Source organism: Oryctolagus cuniculus, chromosome 5 (genome assembly GCF_051225735.1).
Source record: "Oryctolagus cuniculus isolate XC-2025 breed Fujian yellow rabbit chromosome 5, ASM5122573v1, whole genome shotgun sequence".
Taxonomy (NCBI): domain Eukaryota; kingdom Metazoa; phylum Chordata; class Mammalia; order Lagomorpha; family Leporidae; genus Oryctolagus; species Oryctolagus cuniculus.
In genome coordinates, this window is record NC_142871.1 from 36,459,476 (window position 1) to 36,478,271 (window position 18,796).

An 18,796-nucleotide genomic window follows, 5' to 3' on the forward strand; every position below is an offset into this window, starting at 1 on the left:
TTGTTCTCTAGATTCTGGGATAACTCTGGGAGAGGGATCAAGAGAGAAAACCAAACAAATGTATCAGTTTGGTGGCATTTCTAGTAATTAGAATAATAATTTTTTTTAAAGAAAGTCTCTTAGTATTTGTGCTGAGATGAGCTATCCCAATATTTTTTTAATTCTGTTATATAAAAGTCACCTTAGTACTGAGAGTGTCAGTCTGTTCAGAGAACCTGGATGGCCTCCCGTGGAACACGGTACACCTCACACCAGAATGTGTAAGACTTTTTCCAGTGTCTTTAAAAGCATCTTGTTTCTCTTCAGTGTGTTTGATACCAAAGAGACCAAAGAGATTCAGGTCATATTTCTTGTGAACCTGCCTCATTCCTAGAAGGTGGGCTAAGAACAACTACAATGGCTGCAATTTGTTGAGGATCTTCCATATGCCAAACAGGATGTGATAAATTCTTTTTGTTAATCATCTCATTTACTCCTCATAAAAACTAAAAACGTTCATGGAAAACGGAATAAAAATATGTTTATTTTGATACAAAAAATTTTGAAATCCATGGGTAGTTTTTTCATTATGTGTATTTTCCATGAACTTTTTGAAATGAGTGCTGCTGTAGTTCACTGTGTCACTACCATTGTCATTTTACAGATGGGGAGACTAAGGCACATGATGAATATGTGACTTTTCCCACCCAACTGAGCAAAATATTAATAAAATTTTAACTTCCTTGTCGAATAGTAAAATTTGTAACTTCACCAACCTGTTGTGTATTCAAAAAATTTTTTTTTCTATTTGAAGGAGAAAGAGAGCACAAGAGTTGTAGCCAGGAGCCTACAGCTCCATCTGGGTCTCTTGCATGGGTGGCACTCGTCCAAGTCTTGGGCCATTTTTCCCTGCCTTCCCAAGCACATTAGCAAAGAGCTGGATCATAAGTGGAGCACCTGGGATTCGAACCAGTCCTCCAATATTCCAGTATTGTAGGCAGTAGCTTAGCTTGTTGCACCACAGTGCCACCCTTCCACACCCCAGGCATATTCGGCTATTTAATGTGAGACTTTGTGTTTATACTTAGCATTTTATTATTTTAAATTCTCAAACTGATGTGCAATTTTTTGCTAGAAGGCTGTTGTAAGACTGTTTTATGCTCTTCTAAGCAGATATGCTTGTGATAAAATTATGAGGTTGTAGGAAATCAGCTCTGTATCCCATGGCTCCTCTCTGGAAGAGATCTTTCATTTCCATCCTGCCTCACCTGACATATTTTTTTATTTATTTATTTATTTTAGAGAACTGGTGACTCTTGTTCAAAGTCTGTTTATTTAGGACTGCATAGTAAAGTAGTTTCCTGACATTTCCACAATTTATGTATTAAAGCTAGAGGCATGCTCACTTACTTGTTAGTGTTGGTTTGGATCTTTTTTTAACTTTCCCCTTTCGTGGAATAAGGACTGAATTTCTGATAGTTCAATGTGCCTTTTTCTCTTAGGCTGATATTATGGATATTAATGAAATATTTAAAGACTTGGGAATGATGATTCATGAACAAGGAGATGTGATAGGTAAGTCCTACTGATTTACATTTCACAGAGTAGAAATGTGCCAGCTACTTGTGGCAACTTTCTCAAGCACTAGTAACTGCTTCTTTTCCCTCTCTTTTCAATTCTCCTGGAATCAAAAGCCTAGTCTCTCCTGTAGCACAGTATCACCCTTGGCATGATCTAAACCAGACCTTGGATTTGGCTCCTCGTGTTTGAAATGACCAGCTTCCTTTATTTCAGAAGCCCCAAATTTAATCAGGGCCCAGCATTGTGGAGACCTTGGAAGGCACCATGTAACATCATTCCAGCTTCTTTCCAGAGCCTCTGGTTGCAGTTTTATCCCAATTTAGTTGTCATAACACCAGAATTTTGGAGAAACCTGCAGTGTTTGTAGTTGCATGCTGCCTTGTATTTTAGTTTCTAAGGAATGCTTATCCATTTGATCTTTCATTCTAATAGATTTTTGGTAAATTAGTTTAGTAATATTACTTAGATGCTAGGAATGATTTTTAAAATTATTTTTTAAAAAGAATCACTAAAAAATCTCTTAAGTTTTTAATGTAGTAGTTTTTCAATTAAGGTGTAATTGCATTGGTCAGGATCTTAGTCATTTTATCACTCTGAAATTAGCAGATACATCTGTGGGTATATCTAACACAGACAGTGATTTCTGAGTTTGGTTTAATTGAAATACTTGCACTGTTATTTTAACACAATTACTATTTGTACATTCTTATTATCCTCTGTGGCCCCAGTAAATCACAAGGTAAAATTCCGAAGTTCAATTTATTCATTCATCCAACAAATGTTTATTAAGTACTGTATGTCTGAGCGTTGAGGATTCAGTCAAAATTACAAAGCAGATAAAGGGCACTGCCTTCATGGATCTTATAATTGAGGAAACAGGGAGACAATTTTAAAAATAAAAAAAGTGGCAAATAAATGTTTTGTAAGTACCATGGGGAGAGCAAGACCAGGGTGGGCAATGGGATTACTGGGAGTGGAGGAGCTGCTGCTTTATGTAGGCTAGCCAGGAAATGATTGAGGGTGACAGATTAGTGAAGTATTCAGAGAGGCAAGGGGGAAAGAAAGAGAAAGTATTCCAAGAGGTTTGCAAGAGTGCCTAAAGCAAGGAGCAAGTAGAGATCATGCTTTAGGTTGAAGAGGATAGCATCATGCAGGAGCCTGAGCCAGTGTGAAGACTGTGGTTATTAATCATGAATGGGAAGCCATAGGAGGATGTGAGCAGAGGACTACTGTGGCCCAGCTTGGGTTGCCCTGGCTACTGGCTTGAGAATACACATTAGAGTGGCAAGACCTAAAGCAAGGAGACCAGTTAAATAGCTATTGTAGTAATCCAGGTAAGCATTCATGTTGACTTGGGTCAGGATAGAAGCAGAAAAGTGGTAAAGGAATTCTGGATATTTTAAAAAAGGTAGGGCCAAAAAAGGTTTACTGACGGGCTGGGTATAGGTGAGAGAGAGAGAAAATGAGAGAGAGAGAGAGAGAGAGAGAGAGAGAAAGAGAGAGAGATCAAGAATCACTGTAAGGTTTTTTTTTTTTTTCATTTTCAATTCTCTTTATATACAGAAGATCAGTTTAGCATATATTAAGTAAAGATTTCAACAGTTTGCACCCACATAAAACACAAAGTGAAAAATACTGTTTGAGTACTAGTTATGGCATTAAATCACAATGTACAGCACATTAAGGACAGAGATCCTACATGAGGAGTAAGTGCACAGTGACTGCTATTGTTGACTTAACAAATTGACACTCTTGTTTATGGCTTCAGTAATCACCCTAGGCTCTTGTCATGAGTTGCCAAGCCTATGGAAGCCTTTTGAGTTCACCGACTCAGATCATATTTAGACAAGGTCATAGTCAAAGTGGAAGTTCTCCTCTCCTCCCTTCAGAGAAAGGTACCTCCTTCTTTGATGACCTGTTCTTTCCACTGTGTTCTCACTCATGGAGATCTTTCATTTAGGTTTTTAGTTTTTTTTTTTTTTTTTTTTTTTTTTTTTTTTTTTTTTTTTTTGGCCAGAGTGTCTTGACTTTCCATGCCTGAAATACCCATGGGCTTTTCAGCCGGATCCGCATGCATTAAGGGCTGATTCTAGGGCCAGAGTGCTGTTTAGGACATCTGCCATTCTATGAGTCTGCTGTGTATCTCGCTTCCCATGTTGGATTGTTCTCTCCCTTTTTTATTCTATCAGTTAGTATTTGCAGACACTATTCTTGTTTATGTGATCCCTTTGGCTCTTAGTCCTATCATTATGATCAACTGTGAACAGAAATTGATCACTGGGACTAGTGAGATGGCATTGGTACATGCCACCTCGATGGGATTGAATTCGAATCCCCTGGTATGTTTCTAATTCTACCGTTTGAGGTAAGTCAGCCTGAGCATGTTCCGAATTGCACATCTCTTCCCTCTCTTATTCCCACTCTTATATTTAACAGCGATCACTTTTCAGTTAAGTTTCAGCACTTGAGAAGAATTGTGTATTGATTACAGTATTCAACCAAAAGTATTAAGTAGAACAAACAAACAAAAAATACTAAGAGGGATAACATATTAAGTTGTTCATCAACAGTCAGGGCAAGGGCTGATCAAGTCACCGTTTCTCATAGTGTTCATTTCACTTTAACAGGTTTCCTTTTTGGTGCTCGGTTAGTTGTCACCAATCAGGGAGAACATATGATATTTGTCCCTTTGCGACTGGCTTATTTCACTCAGCATAATGTTTTCCAAATTCCTAACAGGGATCACTTTTCAGTAAAAATTTAAACACCTAAGAATAATTGTGTGTTAATTACAGAGTTCAACCAATAGTACTAGAGCAAAAAAAAAATACTAAAATGGATAAAGTATTACATTGTACATCAACTGATCAAGTCAGTTTCTCATAGTGTCCATTTCACTTCAACAAGTTTCCCCTTTGGTGCTCAGTTAGTCGTCACCATTCAGGGAGAACATATGATATTTATCTCTTTGGGACTGGCTTAATTCACTCAGCATAATGTTTTCCAGATTCCTCCATCTTGTTGCAAATGACCGGGTTTCATTGTTTTTGACTGCTGTATAGTATTCTTTAGAGTACATGTCCCATAATTTCTTTATCCAGTCTACTGTTGGTGGGCATTTGGGTTGGTTCCAGGTCTTAGCTATTGTGAATTGAGCTGAAATAAACATTAATGTACAGACAACTTTTTTGTTTGCCAATTTCATTTCCTTTGGGTAAATTCCAAGTAGTGGGATGGCTGGGTTGAATGGTAGGGCTATATTCAGGTTTCTGAGGAATCTCCAGACTGACTTCCATAGTGGCTTAACCAGTTTGCATTCCCACCAACAGTGGGTTAGTGTCCCTTTTTCCCCACATCCTCTCCAGCATCTGTTGTTGGTAGATTTCTGAATGTGAGGCATTCTAACTGGGGTGAGGTGAAACCTCATTGTGGTTTTGATTTGCATTTCCCTGATTGCTAGTGATCTTGAACATTTTTTCATGTGTCTGTTGGCCATTTGGATTTCCTCTTTTGAAAAATGTCTATTGAGGTCCTTGGCCCATCTCTTAAGTGGGTTGTTTGTTTTGATGTTGTGGAGTTTATTGGTCTTTGTAGATTCTGGTGATCAACCCTTTATCTGTTGCATACTTTGCAAATATTTTTTTCCCATTCTGTCGTTTGCCTCTTCACTTTCCTGACTGCTTCTTTTAAAGTAAAGAAACTTCTCAATTTGATGCAATCCCAAATGTTAATTTTGGCTTTGACTGCCTGTGCTTCTGGGATATTTTCCAAGAAGTCTTTGCCAGTACCTATATCTTGCAGGGTATTTCCAATACTCTCTAATAATCTGATGGTGTCGGGTCATAGATTTAAGTCTTTAATCCATGTTGAGTGAATTTTTGTGTAAGGTGAAAGGTAGGGGTCTTGATTCATGATTCTGCACGTGGAAATCCAATTTTCCCAGCACCATTTATTGAATAGACTGTCCTTGCTCCAGGAATTGGTTTTGGATCCTTGATCAAATATGTTATCTGTAGATGTTTGGATTGATTTCTGGTGTTTCTATTCTGTTCCATTGATCTATCCATCTGTTTCTGTACCAGTAGCATGTTGTTTTGATTACAACTGCCCTGTAGTATGTCCTGAAATCTGGTATTGTGATGCCTCCGGCTTTGTTTTTGTTGTACAAGATTGCTTTAGCTATTCGAGGTCTCCTGCATCTCTATATGAATTTCAGCATCATTTTTTCCAGATCTGAGAAGAAGGTCTTCAGTATCTTGATTGATATTGCATTGAATGTATAAATTGCTTTTGAGAAAATGGACATTTTGATGATATTGATTCTTCCAATCCATGAGCATGGAAGATTTTTCCATTTTTTGGTATCCTCTCCTATTTCTTTCTTTAAGGTTTTGTAATTTTCATTGTAGAGATCTTTAACGTCTTTGGTTAGGTTTATTCCAAGGTATTTGATTGTTTTTGTAGCTATTGTGAATGGGATAGATCTTAGAAGTTCTTCCTCAGCCGTGGCATTGCCTGTGTATACAAAACCTGTTGATTTTTGTGCATTGATTTTATATCCTGCTACTTTGCCAAACTCTTCTATGAGTTCCAATAGTCTCTTAGTAGAGTTCTTTGGATCCCCTAAGTAAAGAATCATATCATCTGCAAAGAGGGATAGTTTGAGTTCTTCCTTCCCAATTTGTATCCCTTTAATTTCTTTTTCTTGCCTAATAGCTCTGGCTAGAACTTCCAGAACTATATTGAATAGCAGTGGTGAGAGTGGGCATCCCTGTCTGGTACCAGATCTCAGTGGAAATGCTTCCAACTTTTCCCCATTCAATAGGATGTTGGCCATGGGTTTTTCATAGATTGCTTTGATTGTATTGAGGAATGTTCCTTCCGTACCCAGTTTGCTTAGAGTTTTCATCATGAAAGGGTGTTGTATTTTATCAAGTGCTTTCTTGGTGTCTATTGAGATAATCATATGGTTTTTCTTCTGCAGTCTGTTAATGTGGTGTATCACGTTGATTGTTTTGCGCACATTGAACCATCCCTACATACCAGGGATAAATCCCACTTGGTCTGGGTGGATGATCTTACTGATGTGTTGTTGCATTCTATTGGCCAGAATTTTATTGAGGATTTTTGCATCTATGTTCATCAGGGATATTGTCCTGTAATTCTCTTTCAATGCTGCATCTTTTTTCAGCTTAGGATAAGGTGATGCTGGCTTCATAGAAAGAATGTGGGAGTATTCCCTCTTTTTCGATTGTTCTGAATAGTTTGAGAAGAATTGGAGTTAGTTCTTCTTTAAATGTCTGGTAGAATTCAGCAGTGAATCCATCTAGTCCTGGGCTTTTCTTTGTTGGGAGGGCCTTTATTACTGTTTCCATTTCTGTCTCAGTTATGGGTTATTTAGGTTTTCTATGTCTTCCTGGTTCAATTTAGGTAGGTTGCAGGTGTCCAGGAATCTATCCATTTCTGATAGGTTTCCCTGTTTGCTGGCATACAAGTCCTTGTGGGAATTTCTGATTATTCTTTTTATTTCTGTGGTGTCTGTTGTTACGTTTCCTTTTTCATCTCTGATTTTATTGATTTGGGTCTTTTCTTTTTTTAGTTAGTTGGGCCAGTGGGGTGTCAATTTTGTTTATTTTTTCAAAAAACCAGCTCCTCATTTGGCTGATTTTTTGTAATGTTTTTCTTGATTCAATCCTGTTGATTTCTTCTCTGATTTTAATTATTTCTCTTCTCCTACTAGATTTGGGTCTGATTTGCTGCAGATTTTCTAGATCCTTGAGGTGAATTGAAAGCTCATCTATTTGGTGCCTTTCCAATTTCTTGATGTAGGAACCTATTGATATAAACTTTCCTCTTAACACTGCTTTTGCTGCGTCCCATAAGTTTTGGTATGTTGTGCTGTTATCCTGATTTACTTCCAGAAAATTTTTGATATCTCTTTTAATTTCTTCTATGACCCATTGTTCATTCAGGAGCATGTTGTTCAATCTCCATGTGTTTGCATATGCTCTAGGGATTCCTGAGTTGCTAATTTCCAACTTCAATCCTTTATGGTCTGAGAAGCTGCATGGTATGATTTTAATTCTTTTGAATTTGCTGAGACTTGCTTTATGGCCTAGTATGTGGTCAATCCTAGAGAAGGTTCCATGTACTGCTGAGAAGAATGTAAATGCTTTCTGTGTAGGATGAAAAGTTCTGTAGATATCTGTTAGATCCATTTGGGCTATAGTGTCGTTTAAATCTACTGTCTCCTTGTTGATCTTCTGTCCTGTTGATCTGTCTATTTCTGAGAGTGGAGCATTGAAGTCCCCCAGTACTATTGTATTGGGGTCTAAGTCTCCCTTTAAGTCCCTTAACAAATCTTTTAAATAAACCAGTGCCCTGTAATTAGGTGCATATACATTGATAATTGCTATATCTTCTTGTTGTATTGATCCCTTAATCATTATATAGCGCCCCTCTTTGTCTCTCCTAACAGTTTTTGTGGTAAAGTTTATGTTGTCCGATATTAAGATGGCTACGCCCGCTCTTTTTTCATTTCTGTTGGCATGGTATATCTTTTTCCAGCCTTTCACTTTCAGTCTGTATGCATCTTTATTGGAAAGATGTGTTTCTTGTAGGCAGCAAATAGATGGGTTTTGTTCCTTAACCCAATCAGCCAATCTGTGTCTTTTAACTGGACAGTTCAGGCCATTAACATTCAATGTGACTATTGATAAGTGGTAACTTTGCCCTGCCATTTGCCAATGATATTTTCTAATATATGCTTTGAATTCCCTGTGATCTTTTGCTGTGAGGTTTCCTTCCTTTACCTTCTTTCATATTGATGACCATGTTTCTGTGTTTCTGTGTGTAACACATCTTTAAGCATCTTTTGCAGGGCTGGACGAGTGGCGACAAATTCTTTCAATTTCTCTTTGCTATGAAAAATCTTTATTTCACCTTCATTCACAAATGAGAGCTTTGCAGGATATAATATTCTGGGCTGGCAGTTTTTCTCTCTTAGTACCTGGGCTATATCTCGCCATTCCCTCCTAGCTTGTAGGGTTTCTGATGAGAAGTCAGCTGTGAGTCTGATTGGAGATCCTCTGAGAGTAATCTGACGTTTCTCTCTTGCACATTTTAGGATCTTTTCTTTATGTTTCACTGCGGTGAGTTTAATTACAACATGTTGTGGTGAGGATCTCTTTTGGTCATGTTTATTAGGGGTTCTATGAGCTTCCTGTACTAGGATGTCTCTGTCCTTCTCCAAGCCTGGGAAATTTTCTGCTAATATCTCACTAAAAAGGCTTTCTAATCCTTTCTCCCTCTCCATGCCTTCAGGAACTCCTAGAACCCAAATGTTGGTTTTTTTAATAGTATCCTGAAGATTCCTGAGAATATTTTTAGATTTCTAATTTCCTCTTCTTTTCTTTGGTTTGACTGTATATTTTCCTGTGCTCTGTCTTCTAAGTCCGATATTCTCTCTTCTGCTTCACCCATTCTGTTTTTAAGGCTCTCTAATATGTTTGTCATTTGATCTATTGAATTCTTCATTTCATTATGATTTCTTGTCACTCTCACAGTTTGATGTTCTACTAGTTGTTTCATTTCATTTTGATTCCTCCTTAATATTTCATTTTCGTGAGAGAGATTTTCTATCTTGTCCATTAAGGATTTCTGTAGTTCAAGAATTTGTTTTTGAGAACTTCTTCATGTTCTTATCAATTTTTTGAGATCCACTTCTTGCATTTCTTCTATGTCATCATCTTCATAATCTTGAATTGGGGTGTCTGTTTCATTTGGGGGCATCATAGTGTCTTCCTTGTTTTTGTTACCTCGGTTTCTGCGTTTGTTGTTTGGCATATTGGAGATTTCTTCACTGTGGTGCTTTTTCTCATTATACTGTGACTCTAGATTAAGTGGACTGTCTGCTTTTGATGGATCCTTAGAGGCTGTGATGGGTGTGGCCAGAGAGCTCTGTTTGGTTCTTCAGGGTTAAGGGTGTGTCAGAGGTGACTCACCCAGATTGTTCTCTTGCTCGCTCACTCTCTCTCTCTCTTTTTTTTTTTTTTCTTTTTGACTCAGTTGGGAAGTAATTCCACACAGCTGAGTGGAATTGAGAGTAGTTGATGTATGAAATCTGGCCCCTATGGGTATTCGTCTGCTTATTGCTGGGACCACACACAAAGAGTTTATGCAGCCCTCAGTATGGTCTCAAATTTCTCTGCAGTCTCTCACCAGGTTGCCCAGGTTACCGAGTTTGTGTACTCGGTGAGTTCTCTTGCCCCCCGTCAGATTTTCACAGTCTAAGTTCCTTAGCTCCACACTTTCACTAGGTCCTATCCTCCTGTTATTTCTCCCCACCAGAGTCAGGTTTTTCTGCTTGGCTAATGATGGGTGCCGCTTTACATACACAAAATGGCGCGTGCCACTTTACATAGGTAAAATGGCGCCTGCTCTTTGTTTTGCTCAGCTTTGTAAGGTGAGTGGAGAGAGAGGCTAATGTCCATGCCGGTTCCCCTTATTTATTCGATTTTTTTTCTCTCCTCCAGTCAGCCTGGTGAACTTTCCCCAGTGGGGCTTTGGCCTTGTTCTTTGTAGGCTCTTTCCGCCTTTCCCCGCCAATGTCTCGGGTTACCGTGGTTTTTGTCTCACCTCCCCTTCCAGCGCTGGCACGCAGACTCTGCGGCTCGGCTCCCATGGCTCGGCTTCCATGTGGTGGGCGACCTTGCTCTCCCCGTAGGTCCTCCGTGCCACATCCACTAGATCCGGAAGAGTTTCCTCTGCAATTTTTTCCTGAGCCTTTTCCTGAGGCTACAGTAACTCCACTTTTATTAAACTATCCTTTCCCGGACTATCGGTGCGCGCCCTCACTATTCTGCCATCTTGGCTCGCCCCCGGATGCAAGTCCACTGTAAGATTTTGACTTGGTCCACTCTCACTGGTGGAATTGCTATTTTCTTTTCTTCTTTTTTTTTTTTTTTTAAATCAGACCCTGACTTTATTTATTTATTTATTTATTTTTGACAGGCAGGGTGGACAGTGAGAGAGAGAGAGACAGAGAGAAAGGTCTTCCTTTGCCATTGGTTCACCCTCCAATGGCCACCGCGGCCGGCCCGCTGCAGCCGGTGCACTGCACTGATCCAAAGGCAGGAGCCAGGTACTTATCCTGGTCTCCCATGCGGGTGCAGGGCCCAAGCACTTGGGCCATCCTCCACTGCACTCCCAGGCCGTAGCAGAGAGCTGGCCTGGAAGAGGGGCAACCGGGACAGAATCTGGCGCCCTGACCGGGACTAGAACCTGGTGTGCCGGCGCCACAAGGCGGAGGATTAGCCTAGTGAGCCACGGCACCAGCCTGGAATTGCTATTTTCTGACATGGAGAATCTCTAACTAGAGCAAATTTTGCTGGTTGATATCAATAATTCCTGAATATGTTAAATTTAATGCTAAGTGAAGAAGAGAAAGATTCATGGACTGGTATCTTGAGTTGAATGATAAGGAATAGGATAAAGTGCAGAGAATGGAGAAGTTGGCTCTGCCTGAAAGTTCCTAACAAGAGGAGAGAAGTCAGAGCACACAGACCTTGCAAGTATTTGGTAAAGAGGGTCGTAGGAGATGCAGAAATGTCTTCTGATGCTTCCTGTTTCAATGAGCTGCAAATCGAAGTGCTGGCTCAAAGTGATAATGCCTGAGGAGGCATGTGGAGGATGCAGAGAGAAGAGAAAGTGTGACATAGCCGTCTAGGAGTTAGGGAAATGAAGCTTGCTTGGCAGCCATGACCGTAACATGAATTAAGTTCAGCATAAGGTTATTCTTTTTTGAATCCATGTTCAACTGCATGGATGCTGGTCAGATCTTTGTCACAGAAACATAGCTAGAGCAGGGGAGCAAGGGAGTTCAGGATGATTGAAAGAAACAATTGCTTGTTTAAGGTGAAAAGGAGAATGAGATAATGGAGTATGTTAGGGACAGTGAAAAGGGATTGGGATACTTGATGGCATCAGGTGTTAGAGGGAGTGAGCTGAGCAGGTGGTATTCAGAGAATTAGATCCTTGCCATTGTGATTATGGAGCAGTTGTAGTAATTGGTAATGACAACGTTTGGAATGTAACTATGAAAATGGGTAGCTGGGGTAACTGACAAAGTCTTTGCAAAAGCCATAGTCTAGGCATTGAGAGATCAGGGTTTTAAAAGGATCAGCCACTGAATATTGAAATCACCAATAAGCATCATAAAAGAAGTGTTGAAGAGAGCATCAGTGAATCAGTGTCTAAAAAGTTCAAGAATGACTGGAAAAGATCATGAAATTTATGGTTGTCTGCAACCAGGAGGCCAATCTGGATGAATTTAGCAAATCAACCATGAGCTTTAAAATGGAAAGTTGGTGGGGAGGAGGAAGAGGCAGGGGCTGTCATGTAAAAAGAGACCTCTGTTCCACCTGCATGCCAGAGGAGGGTGGGAAGGTGCTTCTGCCAGTAGAAGAGACCATGGGCCCTTGTGAAACCTAGGTTTCTGTACGAAGTAGATTGATGATGGCTGTGGAACTCTGTATTTACTCTAAATAAAAGTTATCAGAGGCTTAGTTAGCCAGATGCCAACTAGACAGTACACAGGTATTACACTCTAATCATTTAAAGTAGGTTGCATTTACAGACACAGGGTGAGAAATTTTACAAACTATCGTGATAATTTAATATTTAAAAATATACATAGGTGACCAAATTTTAGTGTTCAGATCTTTGGGAGGTGAGGGGAGGGCTCCTTCTGTTGAAATAGTATTCTTTGGAAAGTCAAGATACTGTTTTTTTCCAACATGGTGAAGAAAGTGTTTGTTAGTGAAAAGATTTCGCACATTGGTCTTGAGAAGGGAACAAGCTGTGATGTGTGAGACTGAGGCAAGCCTTAATGCCGACCCTGGTTTGGTCATTGCTTGGTGACAGTACTTCCCCAGGGGTTGCCAGGTTACACGGGAGTTGGCAGTGCCATGAAAATCACCAGGTTCTTTTCTTCAAATGTTTTATGTATTGCTTGAGTCACCTTAGAAGTAGGTAGAGGCCGGCGCCGCGGCTCACTAGGCTAATCCTCTGCCTTGTAGTGCTGGCACACCGGGTTCTAGTCCCGGTCGGGGCACCAAATTCTGTCCCGGTTGCCCCTCTTCCAGGCCAGCTCTCTGCTGTGGCCAGGGAGTGCAGTGGAGGATGGCCCAAGTGCTTGGGCCCTGCACCCCATGGGAGACCAGGATAAGTACCTGGCTCCTGCCATCGGATCAGCGTGGTGCACCGGCCGCAGCGCGCCGGTCGCGGCGGCCATTGGAGGGTGAGCCAATGGCAAAGGAAGACCTTTCTCTCTGTCTCTCTCTCACTGTCCACTCTGCCTGTCAAAAAAAAAAAAAAAAAAAGTAGTTAGAGAAAAATTATAGCCAGGTTTAAAAAATCTGCACTAACATTAACTTTGGATACTAAGCATACTTAATCTTACTTTGAATAAAATCTAGTGATTTATTACTGAGGCATCATCATACACATTTAACAGTTTTGTGGGTGTGTGTTTTGTTTTAAAGACAGCATAGAAGCCAATGTAGAAAACGCAGAGGTGCATGTTCAACAAGCAAATCAGCAGCTGTCAAGGGCAGCAGATTATCAGGTAAGGTCATCTGTAAAAAATTTTCCTATAACTCAGCCTTTTGTCAAGAGGTAAAAGGGTGGAGGGAGAGAGAGACAGACAGTTAGAGGGAACACATGTGCATGCATGTGTATAATCAGATTTAAGGTGACTGGAGATATTAAATTTTAAAATCTCATATAAAAGGCATCAGAAATATGCCTGTCAGTTTAAAATTGGTATTAGCCTGTATGGCCTCGGGGTTGAACCAGAGTTTCTGCAGGACACAGGAATGGGGTATTCAGTGTTTAGAGTCCTGAGGGTATAATTACTGAAATGTAGAGTTCATCAGTGACTAGGTTTGCATGTGGCTTTGTTTGGATTTTGGATTTTGGAGGATGTAGATGAATTTCCAGGTTTAAATTTCTTCTTCCTTGTGGACCCTGGACCTTAGGTCTCAGAGCTGCTCCCAAACTTAATTCCCAGAGGCCCTGAAAGGACAAGGAGAGAGTCAAGCAATATAGTGCTTCAAAAAGAGGCAGCTTTCCTTAAGTTCTACCTGGAAGTCTTGATAATAAACTTACTAAACATAAGTGTTTGCCAACTGTGATGCTTCTCGTTTGGATGAACTGTGAGCAAAAAGGAAAGGAATAAATTTTCTTGAAGCAGCAACACCCCAGGACCTAACATTATCCCATATCAGGGGAGCACCCCTGGCAACAGATCCACCACAGTGGCACACCTGTGGTGTCACCGTAAGGCACATGCTATTACCTGTCTGTCTGTGTAACCGAGTGGAGTCAGGAGAAAATATCTGTGCATGATGACATTGGAACGTTAGCAAAACTGTGTTTAATACATAAGAAGTACTCAGTCGAAAAATCAGATGACTATGTGGATACTGAAAGTATTCATGATTTTCAGGGTAATTCAAAAGTTACAAATGTATCTTTTGGTATATTTTATACTACTTCTAGTTGACCAAGTAAATGTATAAATGTTTCTGCTTTAATAAGAAAAAACAACTTCTACATGTTGGTGTGAGGTACACAAGCCATTAATAAAATAGAGACCTACAGCTGAGCCAAGAGTGGAGAATGGAACAAAATTCTTAATCTTTGTATTTTGAATATCAGCTTTATAATTGGGTTAGGTATGTAGTTTTTATTTGTATGGTGAGATCTGGAGTGCAGTTTCCATTAATATTAAACAATGGGAATGATTTGGAAACAAATTTACTTTAGAAAAAAGTTGGCAAACATTTATACCTGCTGGGATTTTCAGGAAACTTGTTTTTTAATATCAACTTTTTGATAAAGTTTAAAAATGTAAAACTTTCCGGCTGTTCTTCGCATTCATAGGTAACCTCAACCTACTGCTTAAGTCAGTAATTTTAAGTCTCTCTCTTTTTAAGCCAACCTGCAGAAAACTTACTAACAAAAATTTACTCTCTGAGTAAAATGTTTTGAAAGAGTAGTGCTCTAATGTATTTGACACATGTTTGAGAAACAAAAAACATACCCCAAAATTTGAGGGCAAATAAACTATTGATCTTACTCTACAAAAAATGAACCAAATTCTTTTCAGTTTCTATAGAGATACTCCACTAAATTTATGGCTTTTTATTTGTGTTTGCATCTGCAGCGCAAATCCAGAAAAACCCTGTGCATCATCATTTTAATCCTCGTCATTGGAGCTTTCATTGTTGGTCTCCTTATATGGAAGCTGAGCAGCTGAAGTTATCAAGGAGCATACTATTGCACTACATTGTCTATCACGTGGGGAGACTCCTGTAACCACTTTTTTTTCCAAAGCTGTTGCGTAAAGGACGGTTCCCATACTTTTTGTTATTTTTATGGAGGGCTTGGGGGTAGGGGGAGTTTCCTTTGAATTAAATCTGGTATTTTCTAATAATGAAAGTTTTTCTAAATATTGCTGGTATAACTCTCATGGTTTTCAATTTAATAACTGTTAGGTTTTTGCCCACAATGTATAGGCTTTTCATTTATAATTTATTTACCCTATTTGATTTAGTTTTTGGAATTCGTCAGTTTAAAGCTGTGTGTGTTCTGTGTGCATCTCTCTATTACTCTGTAACATGTACCCAAATCTGTACCAAAATCTGTAACATTAGTTTTGGTCTGGTTCACAAACAGCACAAATGATCTCTTTCACTTTTACTGTTTGTTTTCTTTTGAGACCCTTGTTTACTCTGAATGAAATCAGTGAAAAATATCCTATTATATCTCATACTCCTGATATGTACATAGTAAGCATTTGCTGTAGATTGTCTAGTAAAAATACTAAGGATAGATTGTTTTTACATATGGTCTATTTAAGTGTGATGTTTACAGAGAAAGTATTGTTACTATGAATGTTTAATGTAATGTGGAGAAAGAGTGTGAAATATTATCATACCAACATTTATTCTGTTTCAGTTCTGAAGATCCCAACTTGTTACTCCACTAAACTCTCTTAACAATACCATCTGGCTCTGCAGGCTATTATTTACCTTCCATTGGGACCTATAAGATAATGATTACTTGTGAATCTGTGGGTCAGAATTACTTTTGGGAAACAGCTTTCCCACAATTACTGGTTTTGAGCACCTAATTATTTAAAATTTAGTGTTTGTTGTATGTCATTTGTACCATCTTTCCTTAGAAAAGAAATTGGATGTTTGCCGATTTCCTTGCCTTTGAAAATCAATTTTGTTTTAACTAATCTGAATACTGTAAAGAAGATAATCTTAGTTTCTAGTTTGTATTTTATAAGGTTCTAATATAGCAGTTTCATAGTAAAGGCAGTGTTTAACACAACAAGCTGACACTTCAAATGGGAACAAATGAAACCCTAAGAAAGTTAATTGTGTCTTTGCAACCACAATAAAAGTGATTTGAAAAGTGTTCCAATAGGTCTGTTTCATAAGGCAGAAGTTACTTTCACAGAGCCAACACGTAGGTCACCTTTTTGTCTGTGCTACTTAGAGTCTCACACTGTAGGTGTAACCCCATGCACGGTGACCATTCCACATCTTTTGGGATCACTGCTTTACTCACAGTTCTTATTTTGGGGATCTGGACTAGTTTTGTACTAATTGCTAGAAGCTTCTTTGCATGTCAGCAAAACTCAGTTTGTTCCACAAAAGGAACTATGGAGAATTTTTTTTTTTTTTTTTTTTTTTGTGAATGAATGAGGAGTAATTAGAACTTTGAGGCACTGTGTTGCCGGAATCCAATTGCTTTAGTGAGCAGATGGGCCTTTCAGGGAGAATTCACACCAGTAACACCTGCTCAGTGGTCAGCAGAGGTCCACCAGGCCTGCTAGATTGTCTTTCTTTGTAAGAGCACCTCTGTTTCATGTGATAAGCTAGCATCTTCAGCTACATAGAAGTCCCAGTGGCTTCCACAAATCAAATTGTTTTATGTTGTTTGTGACAATTGCGCTTGATAGAATGTTTATTCTTATACAGCCAAGTGCATTTACTTCTGTTACTTCACAGTGAGTTCCCAGTAACAACCAGAGCATTTTTAAATATTATTTTTGGCATAATTTTAGTACTTTCATTTAAAATGAATTATTTATAAATTATTATTTAAAAATGATCATTTTTAATGTTTATTTACTTATTTAAAAGACAAAGTAACAGCGAGAGAAAGACATATCTTGCATCTGCAGTTTCACTCCCCAAATGTCGGCAACAGCCAGGTCAAACCTGAGAGCTAGAACTCCATCTGGGTTGGCATCCATCTGGATGGCAAGGACTCAGTTGCCGGAGTCATGGAGCTACTGCTTCCTGGATTGCACCATTAGCAGAAAACTGGATGGGTAGTAGAGTAACCTGAACTCAAACCAGGCACTCCAATATGGGATGCATTCCAAGTGGTGGCTCCTGCTGTGTTATAATGCCTGCCCCCTATTATTTTATTTTATTTTATTTTATTATTTTATTATTATTTTAATAGACACAAGAAACAATGACTTACAGCAGGAACTTTAGTGGCTTGCATTCTTTTCTCTTTTTGACACAGAAACTTTGAATTTTTTTTTTTTAGGTTTATTTTACTTATTTGAAAGGCAGAGTTAGAGAGAGAGAGAGAGATCTTCCATATGCTGGTTCATTCCCCAAATAGCCACAACTACCGGGGCTGGGCCAGGCTGAAGCCAGGAGTCAGGAACCCCATCTGGGTCGCCCATGTAGGTACAGAGGCCTAAGTACCTGGGCCATCTTCTACTGCATTGGAAGTAGAGCAGACTGTACTTGAACCAGCACTCATGGGATATTGGTATTGCAGGCAGGAACTTAACCTACTATGCCCCAATGCCAGCCCCTAAGAAACACTATTTTGAGTGGAAAATTTTCACGAAATACTTGGAATGTAAGAATAGTCTTCATTAGAAAAAAAAACTAAATGAAGTACATCATACAGAAACCTTTTTTGACATTTTCCTTAAGGTCAATTTTAGAATCACGTTGAAAGGGAAAGATTGCACTATAGAAAATAAAATCAGATATTTTCATGACCAACAGCATGTCAATCAGTTTGAGTCAAACTAAGGAAAATTCTTATCAAATGACACATCTGACCAACACAGATTAACTCTCCTCTTAAGCTGAATGATGGAGTGGCAACAGATATTTGGCCAATGTATTGGACATCAAATATTAGAAAATGTTTTGACTTTACAAAATGATTGATAGTAAAAGAATAGCGTGCTGTTTCGAGACAATGAGGCGTTATTCAGTAGGCAGGGGGTCATCTGTAAATGAAGTATAATGGATGGAGCTCAGTTGGACAGGACCCCATGAACACATTGTCTGGAGTTGAGTCAGTTGAGCATGCTCAGAGCCCAGCAGCATCTGTGTTGGTGACCAAAAAACTTCTCCTTAAAGAGGTTGCCTCTGGGTCATTCAGTGTCTTCACTGCTTTTGTTAAAAATGATAAAATTGCCGGCGCCACAGCTCAATAGGCTAATCCTCTGCCTGCGGCACCGGCACCTCAGGTTCTAGTCCCTGTTGGGGAGCTGGATTCTGTCCCGGTTGCTCCTCTTCCAGTCCAGCTCTCTGCTGTGGCCCGGAAGTGCAGTGGAGGATGGCCCAAGTGCTTGGGCCCTGCACCCGCATGGGAGACCAGGAAAAGCACCGGGCTTCTGGCTTCGGATCAGCACGGTGTGCCGGCCACAGTGCGCCGGCCACAGCGGCCATTGGGGAGTGAACCAACAGAAAAGGAAGACCTTTCTCTCTGTCTGTCTCTCACTGTCCACTCTGCCTGTCAAAAAAATAATAATAAAATAAAAATTTTTTAAAAATGATAAAATTGGGGCCGGCACTGTGGTGTAGAGGGTAAAGTCACCGCCTGCAGCACTGGCATCCCATATGGGCACCAGTTCAAGTCCCGGCTGCTCCACTTCATATTAAGCTCTGCTATGGCCTGGGAAATCAGTAGAAGATAGCCCAAGTCCTTGGGCCTCTGCGCCAACGTGGGAAGACTCAAAGGAAGCTCCTGGCTCCTGACTTTGGATCGGTGCAGCTCCCACAGTTGCAACCAACTGGGGAGTGAACCAGTGGATGGATGCTCTCTCTCTCTCTCTGCCTCTCCTTTCTCTGTGTAACTCTGACTTTCAAATAAATTAATAAATCTTTTAAAAATG

General features: G+C 39.6%; 1 protein-coding gene across 1 annotated transcript in view; it reads left to right on the forward strand.

Moving 5' to 3' along the window:
* STX7 (syntaxin 7) overlaps positions 1 to 16,050 on the forward strand; it is a 52,747-nt gene extending 36,697 nt beyond the window's left edge. The window contains exons 8-10 of the mRNA XM_002714821.6: positions 1,482 to 1,554; positions 13,104 to 13,186; positions 14,789 to 16,050. Of these exons, the coding sequence (XP_002714867.1) occupies positions 1,482 to 1,554; positions 13,104 to 13,186; positions 14,789 to 14,881 (249 nt within the window). The 3' untranslated portion in view covers positions 14,882 to 16,050. The remainder of the gene's footprint in view (positions 1 to 1,481; positions 1,555 to 13,103; positions 13,187 to 14,788) is intronic.
* The last annotated feature ends 2,746 nt before the right edge of the window (positions 16,051 to 18,796 follow it).